The following is a 22,070-nucleotide window of genomic DNA, read 5'->3' as shown; positions in this document are numbered from 1 at the left end:
AGCTGGCCACATGGCTTCCAGAATCAGGGACAGAGCAGTGAATACGTGCTGCTGCTTAGCATCCTCTCTGCGCTGCAGGTCAGGATCCCAGCCAAGGGATGGTCCTTCTCCCACAGAGGCCCACCTCCCATATGATTCTAGATTCTGTCAAGCTGGCATTAACCAGCAGGGAACATGAGATGCTGCCTCAAAATAAATAAATAAATAAGTCTATCTTTAAGTTGCTTCCTGCTCTGTTTCTGGCGAGGGTCTTCTGTTGCCATTTCTTCTGCCTTTGGGATACTGAGGGAGGCCAAGCCTACTTGGGACTCCATGCCAGACTTGGTAAGAAGGAAACAGTATGCAGATAAATTATTTTACTATTTTTTTATGTGTGTGGGTGTTTTTCCTGAGTGTGTGTCTATGCACTATTACCTGGTGCCCATGGAGGCCAAAAAGGGTGTCAGATCCTCTGGAACCAGAGTTACAGGTGTTTGGGAGCTGTCATGTGGGTGCTGGAAGTCAAAGCTGGGTGCTCTGGAAAAGCAGCCAGTGTTCTTATCCTCTGAGCCATCTCTCTGGGTTATCAGTCTAGAGCTTTCTTCCCCATGACAAGAAACAAATGTTTTTGCAGAGACAGAGTCCCTATTTTAGTAAAGAAAGACTAGAGATCAATACATATTAAGAAGTTAGAAATGAACCGCAAATTACCTACAGAGTAAGCCCTTGGGAGGGAATAAAGAGGTTAATGAGACAGAAGAATATCCCCAGAATAGAGATGATTATAAAAACCAAAGCTGGCTCTGTCCGAAAAGCCTAGAAGACTGCAAAATCAGTCAGTGAAGCGAGAGAAGACGAATGTGCGGTATTGGGGATGAAAAGGGAGCGTTTCGGGGGGCCGAGTTACCGTTCTACTGCCTGAAGAGACTCCATGACTGAGGCGGCTTCTAGAAGAAAGAATTTAATGGGGTCTTGTTTAGAGTTTCAGAGGATGAGTCTGTGACCGTCATGGCAGGGGGCATGATTGTAGGCAGGCAAGTGCTGGGGCGGTAGTGAGAGCTTACCTCTCACCTGCATAGTGGAGGCAGAGAGCGAGAGTCTGGGCCTGGTGTGGGCTTTTGAAACCTCAGAGCCCATTCCACAGTGACGCGCCTCCTCCAACAAGACCTCATGCAGTTCCAGCATGCAAATACGTGAGCCTGTGGGGGCCGTTCTCACTCAGGCACCACACTGGACAACACGAGAGTTTGCAAAACTCTAGGGAAGCTAAGGATGTGGCTCAGTGGGCCAAGTACTTCCCACACACAAAGCTGAGGCTCTTGAATTCAAATCCCTTGAGCTCATGTAAAGCCAGACTGAGCAGTGCTCACCTTGAGTCTCTGTGCCCCATCAAGCTGAGATGGGTCAGCCAGTCTGAGTTAGGCAGCAGTGACCAACCAAGGAAATCCATCACAGAAAAGATAGCAGGTGAAGATGGTCAGTCTCAGGTGGCCTCTGACCTCCACACATATGCTGTGGCATGTGTATGACTGCCTTCATGCATGCTCACAAATTTATATACATATATATATAATATTTGCATATGTATAAAAGAAAGAAAAATAAGATTTTGAATGACTTTGTGCTGATTAGACAAAATGTACAAATTCTTAGGAAGCAAAGCTAGAAAAACTTAGCACAAGAAAAAGCTAGGGTGCTTGAGTCTGTAATGGCCAGATTTCTACCAGTGTTGACGTAAGATGGGGTTTCTCTGGAAGAGGAAACCTGAATTGAGAAAATGCCCCATTATATTGGCCTCTAGGCTTGCATTTTCTTGAATAATGAATTGCTGGGGATGGGCCCAGCACCCTGTGGGTGGTGCTACCTGGCCCTGGGTTGTATAAGAAAGCAGGTGAGCAAGTCAGCAAGCAATATCCCTCCATGGTCTCTGCCTCAGTTCCTGCCTTGATTTCCTTCAGTGATGGACTGTGACCTGTAAGCCAAGTAAACCCTTTCTTCTCCATGGTGCTTTTGGTCTTGATGTTTTATCGCAGTAATAGAAAGCAACTATAACGGAGTTTACAAATGATTTTCTTTCATTATTTATTACTTACTGAGACAGGGTCTCAACTCTGTAGCCCTCCTTGGCCTGGAACTCACTATGTAGACCAAATTGGCTTCAGAGTCACAGAAATCCACTTGCCTCTTCCTCCCAAGTGCTGGGATTAAAGGTGCGCACCACTACACCCTGTTTATTTTAATTTCTCTCTCTCTCTCTCTCTCTCTCTCTCTCTCTCTCTCTCTCTCTCTCTCTCTCTCTGTGTGTGTGTGTGTATGTGTAGTGCAGTGCCCTTGGAGTTCAGAAGACCCCCCCCCCCCAAGCTGGGGTTGCAGGTGCTGGTGATCCACCTGCTCGGTCCTCCCAAAGAGCAGTGCGTGCTCTTAACCACTCACGGAGCCGTCTCTCTAGTCTTCTGGTTTGATCATTTAAAAACCCACCCAAAGCGAGTTGCGGGCCCAGATGGCTTCATGGGTGACTCAGCAGTTAGTTCCAGGAAGAACCAACACCAGCTCTACCCAGCTTCTCCAGGAAGACGTCCAAGCTCTCTCCAGCTCAGGCTTTGTCATCCACAATCACTTCTAGCAATCGGCAGTGACTCTGCTGGACATGGTAGTGCATTCCTGAATCCCAGAATTTAAGCTCTGATCTGACCTCTGCAGCACTCTGTGGCATGTGCATGTACACATTTAAATGAATAGATTTTTATTATGTTTAAATTCACAAAGGGGTGTTGTTTATTTCTAGAAGGCAATAGTTGGATTCTAAACATAGACACTAAACAAATGGCCAAGAACAGCCAGGACTCTATTAATGGGCATGGGAAGACCCGCTCTAACAGAACTTCTGTTGTGATTTTACCCTACTCAGCAGCAACTCTGGCCTCTGCCCACTAGATGTCAGTAGCACCTCCACTCGGGGAATCTGGAAAGGGCTCTCAAGGTGTCACCCTGTGGAAGGAAGTTTCAAAGTTGGAACAGAATAGCCCCAGGGTTGCTGAGCTGCCCCTGGTTGAAAGCCACCACGTCTACAGGATAGCAGACTCTGTCACTGCAACAGTGTTAGCAGTGTAAGCTGGAAGTGGGTCAGCAGAACAGACTGGAAAAGCTGTGAGAGCCAGCGGGAGACCCTCAGGTCTAGATGCAGGCTTTATTATATTTATTACAATGGAAGATCAATATGGATATGAGTTTAGTTACACATTTTAACTGATGTTTATTATGTGTGTCTCTGTGTGGCTATGTGCATGCAAGTTCAGAGGCGAAGAGAGTGTTTTGGATTCTCTGGAGCAGGAGTTAGAGAAGCTTTTGTAAACCTGCCCGTTTGGGTGTGCAGCACAAAACTCAGGTCCTCTGTAGGAACGGTGAACACCCTTGACCACTGAGCCATTCTCTTGTGCCCTTATACCTTGTCATGGGTCAGGGTCTCACGTACTTCAGGCTTGCCTCAAACTTGCTGTGTGTCTCAGGATGACCTTGAACTCTCCTCAGTGCTGGGATGGCAGATGTGAGCCGCCCTGCATGGTTTTATGGTGCTGGGGGTGGACCGGAGCCTCACCGCAGGGTAGGCAGGCACTTTACCCACCAAGTTACACCCTAAGTCTTATTTCTTTGTGGGTTTTCGCTGTTTTACAGGGTGTAGCAGATAGAGGCAGAGACAGAGAGAGACAGAGCAAGCGTACACGCAAGCCCAGTTGCTAGGGCTCGGGTTGCTGGGGAGCCCATCTTGGATCACCTGCTTGGCCACCATGTGGCTTCTGGCAGTTTACTTGCCCTGTTTACTCTGGGCCCAGATTTCATAGTTGTCAAATGAATATCATAGTCACACGAATCTGGTAAGATTCTTTCTGAAGTTTAGGCAGATCCAAGAATCTTGAAAAGGCACAAAACACTTGGGACGACTGATCTGGCACCTGGCAAGTGTTGGCTCACCTTGCTTCGTTTCTCTTGCTAGCTTCCTTGCTGGGTTCTTTGTTCAGAGGATTTGTGAAGCCTTTTTTTTTTTTTTTTTTTGTGGAGGCAGAGTTCTGTTTAGGTCTCCCAGGAACATATTTTACTTACTTATTTATTTTTACTTTTTTTTTCATGTAATTTCATAAATGAATCATTGGGTTTTTAATAGAGATGTTGAAATGGAATATTCTCTGCCTTCTATTCTGTACATGGTCTTTGTTGGCGTAGAACCATTCCTCTCTTCGGGCTGGTTTCGGTGTGGAAGTGTATGGTGTCTGCATGTGTGATGTATTTTTGTGAGCGTGTGGGAGAGGCGCAGGTGCCTATGCTGTGTGCGGAGGCCAGGGGAGGAGAGCTGATGTCCTGCTGTGTCCCTCTCTGCTTTATTGCCTTGTGATGTGTTCTCACGCTGACCCTGGAGTGAGGCTGGCAGCCAGTGACCCTCTTGTCTCCACACCACACAGCTCCTCAGCACTAGAGTCACAGGTGTGCGTGGCCATGCCTGGCTTTTTATTTGAGCCCTGGGGTCAGAACTTACGTTCTCAGGCTTGTATCTCAAGCATTCTCGTACACTGAGCCTCTCAGCTCTGTCATTGGGTGGGTTTTTGTGGGCCTTTTTTTTTTTTTTTAAATACTGTTTTGTTTTGTTTTTTGAGACAGGGTTTCTCTGTGTAACAGCCCTACCTGTCCTGGAACTCACTCTGTAGACCAGGCTGACCTTGAACTCCCAGAGATCCGCCTGCCTCTGCCTCCCAAATGCTGGGATTAAAGGCGTGCGCTAACATGGTCCAGCCTGTCACTGGGTTTTTTAAAGGGATCCCTGGTATTTGACATGACTTATTTCTACAGGGCTTGGTTTAGTGCTATAGAGTGGAATGCTAAGTCCTACAGAAAGAAACAAACCAACCCCGCATTTTTGTTTGGCCCAGCACTCACTATGTAGTCCAGGCTGGCCTGATAATTTACTGTGTAGCCAGGCTCTAAACTTGCTGAGTTCTTGCCATGGCCTTCCAAGTGCTGGGCTTGCTGGACTGACATTGCTAAGCCTGCACAAAGCCTATTTTTACAAAGACGGAATTGACCATACCGAGGAAGCGAGCATGCTCTGGATTCCATCCTACCTCGAGTTTCTTCCAGCCCACTGGTGCTCTAGGCTAGGAGACATGATGAGTGCTGCTTGCTGACTAGCCACTTTCTTTGCACTTGTTTCTTTAATTGGTAGCTTTTTATAGTTTACTGCTTTTGTGTGCGTGTCAGTCATTTTTGCCCTGGCTGCCTTGATTTGATCATAGCTTTCAGGAAAACTTTAAAACAGGATAGGCAGTCTTCTGTGAGTCTAACTGGAAATATCCCTTTTATTTTTTAAATTGTATGTTGTGTGTGTGTGTGTGTGTGTGTATTTATGCGTGAGAGTGCAGGTGTCCACGGAGGCCAGAAGAGGGCGTCAGATCCCCTGGTGCTGGAATTCTAGATGATGTGAGCTGATCAACAAAGATGCTGGGACCTGAATTCGGGTCCTCTGCAGGAACAGAGTGTGCTCTTAACTCCTGCAGCGTCTCTCCAGCCCGGCTCCAGATGGCTTCGATTTGGTGGTGGGAACCTGGTAGCTGTTTAAAGGGAGTTTAGAAGTTTCCTGTCTTTTCTTCCCTGGTAAAATCCTTTGTAAAGAACTAAGTAGACAGGAATGAGATGCCCTTGATGTACCTGACAAATGCCCTTTACTATTCATCTCTGAGCCTGCTCTGTGAAAGTACTCAAGCGTGCAGAGCACTGTAGGGCAGCCTTCATCCCAGCACCCAGGAAGTAGAGGCAGGAGAATCAGAAGTCCAAGGTCATGCTTGGGTACAGAATCAGTTCAAGGCTAGCCTGGGCTGCAGGAGACTTACCTCAAAAAATCACAAAATACTCTCAAGTGTCTCTTCCTTCTGTGGATTATGCTTTTCCCCCCAAACATAGAGGTAGATACTTGGAGTTCTTTCTTTTCTCTCCATTATTTGAGCCCTGCTCTTTAGGATACCTGGGAATTTGTCCCCCAGGTCCCCCAGGCCCCCAGGTCCCCGACGTCAGCTCCTCTCCAGGGCTCAGTGTTGCACTTTAAGCTATCAGCAATGGTCTTCTGAGGGTTTCCAGGACGTCCTTGAGTCTTACTTGTTTATTTTGGGCCGGAAGGTAGCCGAGGCTCGGGTTGTATGTCTTTCACAGCCTTTAGTGACTACAATCTTAATGCTTTTTGAAAAGCCTGCACCAGTTTGGGTTTGTGGTAGATGTTGGTGATTACCCATGAGCGTGACTTCCTGGAACAAGAAATGCCAAAGATTATAACTAACAAGAAAACTGGGAAGAAAAGAACCATGATTCATCTACGGTTCACAGGATTGTTATCTGAGCACACAAAGGTTATTTGAGTTAATTTCTCTTCTCCTAAAATGATTTAGTCAACTTATTGCTTACTTTTAAAATTTTTATTAGCGTGTATCAACTTACTTAATAATGGGTTTCATTTTGTTACTTTTACTCATGTGCATTCAGATGATTTCACCCTCCACTGCCCTCTGTCCTCCCCATCCCCTCATAATCCTCTTCATCTTCCTAGCAAAGCTCCCTTTTATTTTAATGTCCCCTTTTTTATCACACACACACACACACACACACACACACACACACACACACACACACGACATGGAGATCAGAAAGACAAAGTCCTATCCCCTGGAGCTAGAGTTACAGATGGTTTGAGCCGCCATGAGGATGCTGGGAACTGAACTCAGGTCCTCTGTGAGGGCAGCCGGTGCTCTAACCACTGAGCCAACTCTCCAGCTCACCATGACTTCAATTATGATTTCTTCTGTTAGCACTGGGAGAGGGCTTGTTTATTTACGGGAACATGGCTGGTGACTTATCAGTGCTTGCACTAGCGGGGATCTTGCTGTTTCTTCAATAGTCATTTTGTTTATTTAGTGTGTGTCTGCTTGCAAGCACATGTGAGTGAGGAAGACCAGCCACCATGTGGGTCCCAGAGATCGAATTTGGGTTGTGACGATTGGCAGCAAGCGCCTTTACTCACTGAGCCATCTCACTAACCCCCTTGCTCTTATTAAAGCTAATTCAGTTTGTGTGTGTGTTAGGCAGCCGTTTGGTGACTAACATGGTTGTGGATACTGGGAATAGGGGTGAGGGCGTGGGGAAAACATGTGCCAGCAATTTGTGCCTTCTGAAAGGTGTATGATAATCTTTCTATCACTGATACTTTCCGTCTGTCTGCAAAATGTAGTTTCGGGGGCTGGAGAGGAGCGATGGATAAGGCATTTGCTGCTCTTCCAGAGGACCCAAGTTCTATTCTCGGCACCTGTGTTGCAGGGGAGGGTGTGATGCCCTCTACTGACCTCAGAAGGAATTACACTGTACACAAATCCACACACAGACTCAGCCATATGCACACAATTAATGAAAAAGGGAATCTTTTTAAGAGCCTTGTGCTCAACCAGTTGAGCTAGCTGAGCAACCGTCTTCTTTTCAAAAGTAACTTCAGTTTGTAAACGTCCATAGGGGCTTCTCCTGACCTGCATTCTCTGGGAGTCAAGTGTCAGCCAGTGCTCTTGAGTGAATCTGTGACTTCGGCTCAGTTTTAAACAAGTCTTTTCCCTGTTTCAGCAACAGCGAACAGTCTACAGACTGACACTTGTGAAGTGTTGGAACGTGGATGAACTCCAGGCCTATGCGGAGCTTGTGTCCTTGGGGAACCCCGACTTCATCGAGGTCAAGGTGAGCTCTGCTGGTTGGTGGTGGGCATGCTGTGACTTAGGGATGACTGGCCGAGGCCCGGGAACAAGCTTTCAGAACTCCTGGTCATTTGGTACATAGACTCACTGAGAAGTTGTCTCTGTCCTGGTCATCGGAGCAGCAGTGAAGGAGACCAAGCTGTTGGTCTTCAAAAGCATCTCCTTTGGGGGCTGGAGAGATGGTTCAGTGTTTAAGAGCACTTGCTGATTTCCCAAGGACCTGAGTTTGGTTCCTAATTATTGGACAGCTCACAACCATCTCTGACTCCAGCTCAGGGGGATCCAGTGCTCTCTTGACTTCTGAGGGCACTGTCTACATGCACACACACACCCACACACACACTTTTTAAATCTTTCCTTTCTTCAGAGTGGAAAATAAATTAATTATGGAACTGGCCAGTTCATAAAAATCAACCATTTCACCAATTTATTTTTACAGTATATCAGTGCTGCATACAATGTGGTCGGTTTATTCTGACAGTTTAGATATTTAGTATTGGGTTAAAAAAAATCGTTGAGAGCTTCTCTTCTGATGGGAGGTAGATAACGTGAGCTAAGGAAGTTGTGCTGGAGTAATTAGTAATCCCTTACTGTGAGATGTTTCAGACCTATTCCAGATGTTGGTGGTTGTCACCTCCAGCAGGAGACCAGTCTGGGGCAGTCTAATTTCAGCTTGGCTGCTACTCCTTTCCTGCTCTTATCCCTGCTTATTTTCCCCTGAGTTGTGTGAGTTAAAGGGAAAGTTCTCCATTTCATTCATTCCTTTACTTATTTCTTGTTTGATTTTTGAGATAGGGTCTCATTTTTAGTTCAGGCTAGCCTGGGACTCACTGTGTAGCCCAGACCTGTGGGCCAGCTAGCCTGACATACACAGGAGGCCAATAATGAGATCCTTCTCAAGCAAGGGACTGATAGCCTCTCACACAAGCAATAAAGACTGAAAAAAAAAAGTACCAATGGTTGTACATAGTGTCCTAGGCATGTAATCCCAGCACCCAGGATCACAAGTTCAAACTCATCCTTGGCTGTACATGAGTTTGAGTTAAGTGTAGGCTACATAAGACACTGTCTCAAAAAAACTGTGTGTGTGTGTGTGTGTGTGTGTGTGTATTGCACTGAAGCCTGGCTAACTGGTTATGTGGAAGGTGGGAATGGTTTACTGAGGTAGAGAAAACCGGGGACATTAGAGGAGACATTTTATGAGTTCCCTGTTGCCATATTAAATTTAGGGTATCTTTTAAATATTCAAGAATGAGTTTGAAGAACTCAACAGTTTGGGGGTTAAGGCAAGACTGGAAGTGACAGTTGGAGCCCTGCCTTTGAGGTGGAGCATAGAGTAGCTCTCTGGAGGCCAGAGAGCATCCAGAAGGGGACTGAGCGCTAGGAGGACATCCCCACTTTGGAGGCCAGCTCTTGCCTTCTCCGTGTGTAGTTTTGAGACTGAGTATTACCTGAGTCCCAAGGGGGGGTGGGGGGAGTTGTAGCGTTTCCCTGCTCCCCTGGAGGTAGGCACTCTGGAGGGGAGGGTAGAGGTGGGGACACCCAGGGCTCCTGCTCAGCTCTCTGTGGGAGGGGTGTGGAGGGGGACACCCAGGGCTCCTGCTCTCTGAGCCATTATCGGTTTATCTCTGGTCAGGCCGCAGACACTCTTTGATTTTGAAATTGCTCTTGAGTTCAAAAGGTTTCTCTTGGCAGGAGTTTTAATGACGCACAAACACCAACTGTCTGAGAATATATGTCCGGTTCAGGGACAGCTTGCCAACTGCAGAGATTAGTGGCATTTTAATTTATGGCTTAACTATTAAAAATGTTGCTACAAATTATATGGTAGTAAAATCTTTGTTTTTATTGTGCTTGGCTGGATATTGGGCGTCTCTTCTCTCCCTTCTTCCCCCTCCCGCTTCTCTTCCCTCTGCTCACTCGCCCTTTCTTGTCATGTTTCCTATGATGAACATTTTACAATTTGGAAAAAAACCTGGCAAATATTATTATAATTTCCCTTTAAACAGGATCTTCTATAGATGTTATATTGTGCAGCCAAGGATGACCTTGAGTCCCTGGTGGTGGGATTCTGCACGCCACAGTACTAGCTGTTGGTCAGTCATTACTTACTGATAGTAGTAACTGCTGTGTTTTAGATAAAGATGACTACTTGTTAGACAGTGAATTCCCCTGCTGGGAGCTTTGTGTGTTTGACACCTGTTCACTTAACTCGGAATAGAGAAAGCTGTGTTACAAGCTCATGGCTTCTTTCAGATGACTTCCTACTTGGTTGTTTTATTCCCGTACTTGCCAGTAATTACGGTGCGGCTTGGGCCAGCCCCACTAAAACACTCACTGAGACAACTGATAGAGGGCATTGGAGGCACGGGTGTTGTACTGAAGGCCATAACAGTAAATGAGGTGATCATGTAACATTCTTAGAGAAGTCTGTCATCTAGCGGCAGTGGCGGGCAGAGGACGGTTTCCAGGAGTCGGGTTTCTCCTTCTGCCATGTGGATTTGAGGATCAAGTTCAGGCTGTCAGACTTGGTAGCAATTGCCTCTACCCACTGAGCCATGCCGCCAGCCCCTCTCCTTATGCCATCTTTCCCTACCTGTTCATCTGTTGATGGACAGCTGAGCTGATTGCACATGCTGCAGTAGGCGTGGACATGTGACTGTCTCTGTGGAGACCTGGGGCTCTTCCTGGGGTTCTGTGAGGTACAGGTTGGCCGCAAACATGCTTTCCCCGAAAGACAAATGGGGACCAGTTAGAGATTAGTATCACTGAACTGTTTCCAGTCCTTCTCTCGCTGTTTATTTTGAAGCAGAGTTTTGCTAAGTTGCCCAGTCTACCCTTGGCCTCACTCTGTAGCCCAGATTAACCCTGTTTACTAGTGCTCTGCCTCAGCCTCCCCTGGGCTGGGGTTGCAGGTGTGCACCAGCTCATCCTGCCACTGGAAACTCGAACTGAAACGGGACTGAGGACATGGCCTGGTGGCAGAATGCTTGCCTGGGATCTATGAGGCCCTGGGTTCTGTCCCCAGCACTTCAAGCAGCAACCAATTAAAAATAGGTTAGTGGTGAGCTGGTAAGCTTCTCTGTTCAGGAGACTCAAATAGTTATGTCTGCAAGGCAATCTGTTTGCTGTGGTGGTGGCCTCACGCCTGTAATCCCAGTGCTTGGGAGGCCCAGGCAGAGTTCAAGGTCATCCTGGGCTGCAGGGTGATTCGGTGTCAAAAACAAAACCAGTGGAAGAGACTGGAGAGATGGCTCAGTGGTTAAGAGTGCATGCAGCTCTCACAGAGGACCTGGGTTCAGTTCCCAGCACCAGTGTCTGGCAGCCCACTGTTAATTCCAAACACCGTCTTTTGGCATCTGTAGGTACTAAACTCAGGTACACACGGGCACACATTTACATCATTAAAGATAAAATCTTTGAAAGAAAGCCATTGGAGGCTAAGGAGACCTTAAAAAGGGGAGTGGGGAGGAGAAAGAAGGCTCTCTAAAACTCCTTTGTTGAGAACCAGTGTGTCAGGCTGTGATAGCCCTCATCCCCCCTCGTCTGTTAGATGAGATGCCTTAATGTCAGGTCTGTAAGTGACCCTCAGAGCCTGAGGACTAGCAGGTGTGCATCATACTCCATTGCTTCAGGAGGGACCCCATCCTAAAGCACAGGAGACAGCCTTTCACTGTAGGGCAGTGTACCGAAGGAACACTTTTCCACGGGCTGAGCCTAGCAACGAGAAGCCTTGAGTCACGTCCACCCCTACTTTGCAAAAGGGCAAAGTCTCCCTTTGAGCCGGGGGAGATTTGGTTCAAGTGTAACAGTCCATCAGACTTTGCACATGCACCCGAGTTGGGGCCAGACCATGTCATGCCCACAGCCCACACCCTGCTGCCCCTGCCTGTCACCCATAGTTCAGTCAATCTGCTTGTTTTCTTAATATTCCTTCCTAGGAATCTAAGGCAGAAGGGAACTGGGCATGATGGTGCACACTGGAATCCCAGCATCTGGGTCAACACGTAAGGGTCACCTTTAGCTACCGTGATCCCAGGCAAAACTAGACTACATGTCTCAAAAACGCAAAAGCAAAAACAAGGGCTAGCAAGATGGCTCAGCAGGCAACAACGCTTGCCACCAAGCCTGGTGACCTGAGCCTGACCCTAGGTGGAAGGAGAGCCAACTCTGGCAAGTTGTCCTCTGACCTCCACCTGTGCATACGCAATGACTACACAAATAAATACTGAAGAGTAGAAGCATGTGTGTTTTCAGATGTGTTTCTAGCATGGTTCCTAATCAAAACTTCTTCTTAGTTTATGTCTTGTTTTACTGCCTGAACCACATTAAGAGATATTTTGTCTGTCTTTTTCCTACTTTCTCTATCCTTTCATTCTTTATGAGGCTGAGTGGGGCATGCATCACAGGTTTTGTCTTTGTTTTTAATGTACATATGTATGTGTGTGTGTGTGTGTCCCATCCTAACCACGGGTGCATGCAGAGGTTAGTCCATAACTGGCAGGAGCCGGTTTTCATCTTCCACTGTGTGGGTTTCAGGGATCCAGCTCAGGTGCTCAGGCTTGGCAGGAAGCACCCTTGCTCGCTGAGCTGTCCTGCGTTCTGCGCGCATTTCCGTGCACACAGTCAGTATGTGCCAGTGTAGCCTTTCAGACCAAGCTGTCGTCCTGATCTCTGAGGCAGGTGTCTGGCTGTGGAGCCCAGGCTCTCTTGTCTCAGCTTCCCGAGTGCTGGGATTGTAGGTGTGCACCACCCCCTTCCCACCTGCCCTAAAGTAGTAATCCTTCAAGAGGTTTGTTTGAGAATTCAATGGGATAATCTGTGCCAGGATCCAGTAAATGCTGAGACTGCCTTCCATTAGGCTCTGTATTTAAAATAAATCAGTAGATGCTGCCTCCTCATTATATTGATTTCCTCTTTCCTTTCATTGCCAGTCTGGTAAAATATTCTTTCTTTTATATTCCCTGTAAATTAACGTGTGTTTTAGCCCCATTAGTCTTGAATGGGGGGCCTTCATTTGTGAGCCCGAGATTCTCAGCCCTCATCATCTGTCTGCTGTGGGTAAAAACGTGCTTCACGGAGTAAACATCTGCCGCATCACGGAGCCCGTTTGCGCTCTCTGCGGAGCCCAGGAAGGGATGGTAATTACTGTTGTCCGGGATGTTATCAGAGCCACCCTTAGTTAGCACCAAAACTGTTCCCAGACCCAGCAAGTGGGTGAGCATCTTCCCCTCACTGTCCACACATAGAGTCGGGGTCAGGAGGTTGCCAGTTACTCATGCCTTCAGTGCTGTATCCATTGTTTTTCTTGTTCCTGCATCCAAATCCTCCATAAGAGGCCATTTACAGGAAGGCGGGGATTTTTTTGTGGGGGAGGGGGGTGCTATGGTGTGAGGGAAAGCCTGTTTTCATCTAGGTGGATCAGTAAGCAGAAAGATGAGCACTGGCATTTTAAAGTCTTTCTCCTTTGTTCCTTTTTAATTTAATCACAGTTTAATCTTTATTCATTCATTTATTCATTCCTTTTTGGAGAAAGGGTCTTACTGTGTAGCCTGGAATGCATTGTGTAGACAGGGCTAGTTGTAAACTCACAGAACTCGTCTCTGCCTTCGGAGTCTGGAATTAAAAGTGTGGGCTACCACACTCAATTATTTTTTCTTAATTAAAAAGATTATGTTTTGTGTGTGTGTGTGTGTGTGTGTGTGTGAGAGAGAGAGAGAGAGAGAGAGAGAGAGAGAGAGAGAGAGAGAGAGAGAGAGAAAGGAAGGAGGAGGGAAGAAGGGAAGGGAGGGAGGGAGAGAGAGACTCATTTGAAAGCATGAGTGTTTAGGCAGTAGAACCTGGGAGAATAGAGCCAGTGAGGCAGACTAAAGTCACGTGCAATAGCCAACTTTATTCAGAGCATCAGACAGTTTATTATATACACTCTGAGGAGTAAGGAAAGTCACGTGAGTTCAAGCTGCATGTAATCACCAGGACAAGCTGTACATGACAAAACATGTTCTTCTGCAGAGGCATGGTTATAAACAGACAACCATGCATGCCAGTTGTTCCGGGTGATCTGAGTAAACTCACGCCTATCAGCTTCACCTGGGAGGGGCACAAGAACAGTTCTGGGTTTTGAAGACACTGAGGTCACAAGACAGTCGTCTTGTTTTCTTGGAGTTTTCTCACGAGCACTCAGAACTCCCCTCGCCTGACTCCATTCTTGAGCCGTGTTCCATGTGTTTGGGGAGTCAGCATGCTCCTACCACGCGTGACTTGGGGATCAGCTCCGGTCTTTGGGCATGGTGACAAAGCACTTGTCCCTGAGCCGTCTTGGCGGGCTTCGCTTTTCCTTTTCATTTAGTTTGGGTCCTCATTCCACGAGATGGTGCCATCCACATTGACACCCATGCTCACGCCTTCCCATTCAGTTAACCATTTTGGGAGCACCTTCACAGACACACCTCAGGGTCAGTCTTGGAGGTGGTTGTGAGTCCAGTCAAGTTGAGGTAAATGCTTATCTCCCGTTTAACTGCTGGTTCCTGGTCCTTAGGGAGTAGGCAGTTCAGGGCTGCGGCTGTTGCTCTGCCGGTGGAGAGCCTGCCTAGCAGACACGAAGCCCTGTCCGTCCCAACACTGCCTGAGCTGGGATCGGCAGTGCTGCCTGTAAACCAAGTATGTGTGTGTGTGGGGGGGTTAGGGTCATCTTTAGCTGCAGTGGAATGGAGGCCAGCCTGGGCTACATGAGACACACAAGGTTTTAATGAGCTGCAGCATACAGTCCATCTTCACCCTGAGTCCCTTAGCAGCTCGTGATTTGTTATTGCTGCATAATAAAATATTAAAATATCTTCCTTGATCATAGTTATGAATATAAGAGCATGTCTGAGAGCTCTGTGCTTCGGGGAACTTTTAAATATTAACGAAAAGTTGCTTTGTGATGGCTTTTCCACACAATCGCATACCTCGCCTGTCATAGGCAGCACTGAAACCTGATGACCTGCGTGTGAGCCTTCTCACCACCTTGCGTGCATTCCTGTTAGGAGCACACTTTTCCAGCTTGATTTTCCTAATGATGTCTTGAACTCTGTTACCACTGCTTTTGAAAATCCACTGAAGCTCAGCCTAATGAGTTCTCCAAATCCCTGAGCAAACAAAGGCCATTTCCCCATTTAGCCTGAGGAGGTAGGGCTGTGGGTAGTTAACACTGAGCGGCCGGCATTTGGGTGCAGTGTCCACAGTACCTGTGAACCGCCATCTGCAGCGCTCAGCCATCTGCAGCGAGGGTCTGCAGCACTCAGCCTTCTGCAGCGAGGGTCTGCAGCACTCAGCCTTCTGCAGCGAGGGTCTGCAGCGCTCCTCTGTCTCAGGCCAAGTCCCAGCTCTGCCATCTCTAGGGGCAGGTTACCTAAGGCTCGTTTGTAGGATCGACTTTTCTTTTTAATGTGATGAGTTGTGCCACTCACACAGTGTATGTGGTGTGTGTACACAGTGCCTTACTGTGCAATGTCTCTATATCTGTGATGCCTGTGTATATGTGATGTGTGTCTCTGTATTGGTGCATAGTTGTCTCTGTGTGCATCGTGTACGTGTGGCATATGTGTCTGTGTTTGAATCTCTGTGTGTGTGTGTGTGTAGGGACGGGGGCTTGTTTTTTGTTTGTTTGGTCTTTTTTGGTTTTTGGTTTTGGTTTTTTTTTCAAGACAAGGTTTCTCTGTGTAATAGCCCTGACTGTCCTGGAACCTACTTTATAGACCAGGCTGGCCTCTGCCTGAGTGCTGGGGTTAAAGTTTAAAGATGTGGGCCATCACTGGCCTAAGGGGTAGGAGGGGGCGTTGATAGTGCGCATGCCCATCTGTGTCAGTTGCTGCTTGTCTCTAGACTATGGAAGCCAGCTCTTGAGAAAGTCCCACTCTGAACTGGGCATGGTGGCCATGGCTGGAATCCCAGCACTCAGGAGGCAGAATCAGGAGCATCAGGAGCGCATGCTCATCAGGCTGCAGAATTGAGGCTACGCGAGCATCTCAAAAGCACAACAGAGAGGTCTGATCTGGAGATGTCTGAGGATAGACCTTCTTAGTAGAGACAGAATCATTTCCCACTCTGTATTTGCCAAGTAGAGAACTGAGGAGACTTGGAGGTTACATCTGGGTTCACAGGGAGGGGTCGAGAATTAGATGCCAACTTACCTTACTACAGTTGTATGTAATAGGAACTTCCATGTTGGTAAAACAAGTAAGACTAATGGTAAATCCACAAATGCTTCTTTTTTGGTGTGATATTTATTTTTAATTCTTTTATTTTTGAGGTTATAGTATAACTACGTGACTCTCCCCACAAGCTCTCACATATATTCTTAATTGCTCACTTTCAAATTCATGACCTCTTTTTTCATTAATTGTTGTTATATGAATATAAAATATATAGATATAGATTTTGTATCTTAAATATAATCTCTATATAGGTTATTATATAAATATATTATATATCACGATATAGATATATAATACACATTTTTTGTGTTACATTTTTGTTTTTTTCTTTCTTATAATGCATGTTATATGTAATTTTATATATAATGTATGGGTTATTACTATATAATATAATATGGGTATTATATAGGTTACATAATATATAAAAACATTTTTATATAATACTTTACTATATATATTATATAATACATTATTATATGTAGGTTTTTTATATATTATTTAACCTATATATAATAACTCATACTTTATTTTTATAAATTCACACTCAGTGGGGCTGGGGAGGTGGCTCAGCAGTTAAGAACTCTTGTTGCCTTTGCCAAGATCTAATTTCAGTTCCCACTACTCAATGTTGATGGTTCATGACTACCTGTAACTCCAGCTCCAGGGAACCCAGCATACTTTTCTGGACTCCACAAGCCCCAGGCTGCATGTGGAGTATATAAATACATGCAGGCAAATACTCCCATACATGAGATATAAATAAATTATTTTAAAAAATCATACTCAAAACATACCACAAGTTTGGTATGGTGATACACACTAATCCTAGTACCTTTTCAAAGGCAGGAGGACTACTGTACAAATTCTAGGCCAGCCTGGGCTACATAGGCAGACTATCAGAAAAATTTGCTATCTCCTTAGAGAATTTCAGTGGATCTGTATTAGTTACTCGTTTTATAGCTGTGGGAAAATGCCTTACAAAATGATTTAAGAAAGGAAAGATCACATCACGGTGTGGAAGTTATGACGGCAGCACTGTGAGGCCGCCGGTCACATGGCGTCCGCAGGCAGGAAGCAGAGAGAGATGGATGCCAGTGCTCAGCTCACTTTCTCCTTTTTATTCGGTTCTGGACCCCAGCCTAGGGAATGGTGCTGCCCACATTCAGTGTGAGTCCCACCTCAGTTGACCTTTTCTGGAGACGTCCTCAGAGTGTACAGCGAGAATGAAATGTGACCCGCAGAAAGGTCTGTAACTGTTGTCCTTCCGCAGGGTGTGACCTACTGTGGCGAGAGCGCAGCCAGCAGCCTCACCATGGCCAACGTGCCTTGGCACGAGGAAGTGGTCCGGTTTGTCCAGGAGCTGGTGGCTCTGCTTCCTGACTATGAAATTGCATGTGAACATGAGCACTCCAATTGCCTCCTGATCGGACACAAAAAGGTAAGAGGATGCAAGTGTGTGTGCTTCTGCCCCCACTGCTCTTCCCCTTCCTTCTGTTCTCTTTCTGGCTCGCCCTCCCTTGATCACAGTGGATGTTCACTTGTCTGCTGTCTTCCCTAATGCACACATTAAGAATGCCCTGAGCAAAACAGAGAGCACCATTCCACGGTGGGAGGCCCTAAGCTCTTGTTTTAAAGGTTTACTTTTATTTTTAATTATGTGTGTATGTGTGTGTCTGATATGTACACGTGAGTATAGTGCCCTCGGAAGCCTGAAGAAGGCGTCATATCCAGTGGTTGTGAGTCTCTTGCCTTCATCATGGGTTCTGGGAACTGGATCCTTTTGTGAGCTGCTTAACTTGGGTCCTCTATAGGAGCAGTACATGCTCTTAAATGCTGAACCACCTCTCCAGTCTCTGATGTCTTTTTAAATAAAATATATAATCCTATCCAAATGGAAGATTCCATTTTGTGGTAGGTACACTTCTAACACTGGAAGAAAGTCTTCATTAAACCCCCAGTGTAATGAACTGTCATGATGACTATGTCTTTCCTGAAATATTTACAAAGAAAAAATCTGGGATTCGACTCAGAGTGATGTGAAGTCCTGGGTGTGTGAGTGGGAGGGCTGAGGTGAATCTGGAGGCCCACGGTGCCACCCTGCCGAAGTCATTGTTCAAATTCTTCATTAAAGAAAGCCTGTTTTGGACCGCAGAGATGGCTCAGTTGGTTAAGGCCTGAGCCCCTCTGTTTGATCCCAGCACCCAGTAAAAACAGCTTAGAGAGGTGGTGCACACTTGTAATCCCATTGCCGGGGAGGTGGAGCCAGTTGAATGGTGCTTGCTAGCCAGCGAGCTTTACTACTTGGTGAACTCAGGGTCAGAGAGAGACCCTGTCTCAACACACAGGGTGGATGGTGCCTGAGCAAAACCATTTGAGATTGCCCTCTGGCTTACATATATGTACACACACACGTGTACCTATATACACTACCCCAAATACCCCCCTTTAAAAAAAAAATGGGCTGGGTGGTGATAGTGCACATCTTTAATCCCAGCATTCGGGGAGATAGAGGCAGGTGGATCTTTTATGAGTTGAGGCCAGCCTGGTCTACAGAGCGAGTTCTAGGACAGGTTCCTACATAACAAACCCTGAAAAACTAAACTTAAAAAAAAAAAAGAAGGATGTAGAGCTGAGGGTGTAGCTCCGTAATAGAGCTTATTGGTACTAGTGGTAGCTGAACCTTGAATGGGACCAAAGCTTCTAAGAGAGCCATGCCAGACGCCAGATACCACTTGTTGTACAGTATGGTCCCTTTTATAGGAAATGCACAGAATAGGCAAGCCCACAGAGATAGGAAGTGGATAAATGGTCGCCAGAGGCTGAAGAAAGAATGGATTGGTCAGGTTTGGGGTTTTAGGGGTGATGCGAGCTTTCTGGAATTGTGTGGTCACTCAACTTTGTCACTGCATTAAAAACCACTGAATTATATGATTAAATCATGTAATGTTGGGCGATGGTGGCACACGCTTTTAATCCCAGCACTCAAGAGGCAGAGGCAGGTGAATCTCTGTGAGTTTGAGACCAGCCTGGTATACAAGAGCAAGTTCCAGGACAGCCAGAGCTACAGAGAGCTACAGAGAAACCCTGTCTTGAAAAACCAAAACCAAAACAAGCAAAAATCAAGTCAAAACAAAATTATCATGTAATAAGAGCAGGCCTCTTACCAGAAAAGTGGTAATGACCAAGTGTAGAATACCTCTTTTCCATAGATTCTCTCAAGGTTTCTGTTTATTTGTTTAGATTTTTTTTTTTTTATTTTCATGTGTATGAGTGTTTGCAGCATGTCTGCCTGGTACCCTCGGAGGCCAGAAGAGGGAGCTGGGCTCCTGGAACTGAAGTTACAGATGGCTGTGAGCCACCACATGGGTGCTGGGAACAGGACCCAGGCCTCCTGCAAGATGAGCTGTGTTCTTAACCTCCGAGTCATCTCTCCAGCTCCCTATGGATTCCCTGCTCCCTGGCCTCAGTGGCTCTGAGCAGCTGCTCAGCTTAATGGCACATACAAATGAAAATGAAATGTCTGCCCTGGCAGTGCTGAAGCTGCGTGGGCAGCCCGTGTACGGAGGTTCTGGTGAACTTGTCCGTATTGGGTTTCGTGGTCTAAGTTGATGAGGACGACTGACCAGAGGGCACCAGATGGCATTACAGATGGTTGTGAGCCACCGTGTGGTTGCAGGGAATTGAACTCGGGACCTTTGGAAGAGCAGGCAGTGCTCTTAACTGCTGAGCCATCTCTGCAGCCCTTAATGACACATAGAGCCCCCAGTAAAAATTTACCCACTCCAGTCTCAATCCTGAGATTGACGGGCCCTGTGTTTCGACTGCAGTTAGATTGTGAACCTGTGACCTTGGTCTGTCACAGACTTGACCGTTTAGAAAATAATGTATCCTGGGAGAATAAAGGGTCAAAGATACAAAAAACAGTCTGCCCTTAGCTCCAAGGAATTGCCAAGGTCAGTCCTAAAGACTAAGAGGACAGAGCCTCAGGTGGCCTGTCCTGCCTTCCTGATTGTCAAGTGCTTTTGTGTGTGTGGAGGGGGGCAGCTTTCGGAGCACCCTACGTCAATCCCTGCACATCACAGCTGCCTGTAGTTCCAGTCCAAGGGACCAGACCCCAGATTCTGTCCTGGGGGTACAGGCATTCATGCGGGCATTTACAAACAACAACAAAATTAATATGGAGGGGGTGAAAGAGAGCCCCTGCCTTCAAGGTGCTCCAGCAGAAAGAGACAGCTATTAATTGCATTGCTTTTAAAAGGTGTTTGAGAGAGAGAGAGAGAGAGAGAGAGAGAGAGAGAGAGAGAGAGAGAGAGAGAGAGAGAGAGAGAGAGAGGAGAGAGAGAAGGGGAGAGAGACGGGGAGAGAGACTGAGTATGTGCATATGCATGCACACATCACAGTGCTCAGAAGACAGCTTGGGGGATCCATTTCTTCCCTTCTGCCATGTGAAGCAAGCCCCCAGTCCAAGACAGATGTTAAAAGGGGAAAAATGTTAAAGATGTTAAAGGGCCATGGCGGCAGAATAGGACAGAGCACAGAGAGGCTGCTGCAGGGGAGTTGCTGTTCTAACTGGTCCTAAAATGGCCAAGAAAGGAAGAATTAGGCAGCAAACAGTCTGAGCAGAGGCCTGGGGAGACTTGTGAGACAGGATTTGGGAGGGGAGGGGGCCGGATGCCAGGAGGGCACTACGGGGGGGGGGGGGGGGAAGGACTCGTTGGGGGGGAGCGCTGAGGTGAACCGGATGGAGACAGACTTGAATGCAGTCCTAGTATTCATCCTGTGGGCATGGGGAGGCACTGCCAGAGGGTTCTCAGTAGTCAAATGGGTGTGGGAGGAGGCTGAGGGTCATGAAGTCATGAAGGTGCTTGCTGTGCAAAGATGAAGCCCCGAGTTCCATCCTCAGAGCCCGTGTGGAAACGCTGGGCATGGTGGGCATGTACATGTAATCCCAGTGCTGGGGAGGCAGAGGCAGATAGGTCCTAAAGCCCCTTGGCTGGCCAGCCTAGCCAGCTTGTGAGCTCCAGGTTCAGTAAGAGACTGTCAGAGGATAAGGTGGAGAGCGATTGAGGACACCCAGCGTTGCCGTCTCCCTCCATACACACACACACCTGCACACAAGCCACCAAGTACATCCTGCGCAGAATAAACCTGCACTTTAGAAGCACCGTGGGAATGTCCTGAGTTGTGAGACAGACAGTGAGAAGTTTGAGAGCCAGACTGTGGGCAGCTGGCCTGGCACAGTAGTGAATGAGCTGTTTACGTGGGGTAGGTGGTTCAGCTCCCATCATGCACCATCTACCTGCTCTCCGGGCTTCTCAGTAGCTGATGGGATCCTTCACTGGGGTATTTTAGTGTTTGTTCTTTTATTTATGTGCCTGAGGACCCATGGGAAAAGACCTGGTTGGACACCAGAAAAAAGTTCCAGAAAGGCTTCAGGCAGCACATTCAGAGAGGCTGTGCTTGAAGCTGACTGGTGGTGCACGCTTGGGAGGCAGAGGCAGGAGGATCTCTGTGACTTTGAAGCCAGCCTAGTCTATATAGCAAGTTCCTGCCAGCCAGGGCTATGTGGAGAGACTTCAGCTCAAAAACAGAGAGGGAGGAGGGGGTAAGGGTAGAGAGATAGTGATTGACAGGTTGATTGTGTTTAGCTGCACAGCAGAGGAAACCCCACCCACAGCTATTCCCACGCCCCCGGGAGGAAGCCTTGCAGCTCCATCTGCTATGATACAAGTAAAAGGACTGTGAGCTCTCAGTCCAGTGGACATCCACCACCAGGGCCTCCCTCTGAAACAGCTTACTGTGGTGTTCTGCTGAGTTCCCTTCTGATACATGGTATCCATGCCTGTGAAGAAAAGTTCAGAAGCTCACACAGAGTGGGATGAAATCCCAGGCCATATTATTTCTGGCTCCGTATCTCTTGGTGTGTTTCCTACTCAAGGTTGGTGGGGCGGGTCTTATGCACTGGTACCCCTCTCCACAGTGCACTCCAGTGTGTGGTGGGGGAAGTAGAAATGTGGACCCACTTTCTTCTGTGAAGCAGTCTCTTTTGATACTTGTCTCCCTCTGGGCTCACAATTGGATGCATCACCCTAAGCCAGCAAGGTCAGAGACATCAAACACAAAT

At 47.1% G+C, this 22,070-nt stretch overlaps 1 protein-coding gene across 1 annotated transcript in view; it reads left to right on the top strand.

Moving 5' to 3' along the window:
* The window catches only part of LOC130871196 (S-adenosyl-L-methionine-dependent tRNA 4-demethylwyosine synthase TYW1), a 78,862-nt gene that overhangs the window by 51,674 nt on the left and 5,118 nt on the right, over positions 1 to 22,070 (top strand). Inside the window, exons 14-15 of the mRNA XM_057764515.1 lie at positions 7,621 to 7,731; positions 17,217 to 17,384. Of these exons, the coding sequence (XP_057620498.1) occupies positions 7,621 to 7,731; positions 17,217 to 17,384 (279 nt within the window). The remainder of the gene's footprint in view (positions 1 to 7,620; positions 7,732 to 17,216; positions 17,385 to 22,070) is intronic.

Source organism: Chionomys nivalis, chromosome 3 (genome assembly GCF_950005125.1).
Source record: "Chionomys nivalis chromosome 3, mChiNiv1.1, whole genome shotgun sequence".
NCBI classification, from domain to species: domain Eukaryota; kingdom Metazoa; phylum Chordata; class Mammalia; order Rodentia; family Cricetidae; genus Chionomys; species Chionomys nivalis.
The sequence above is the reverse complement of the archived record's forward strand: the minus strand, read 5'-3'. Positions and strand labels throughout refer to the sequence as shown.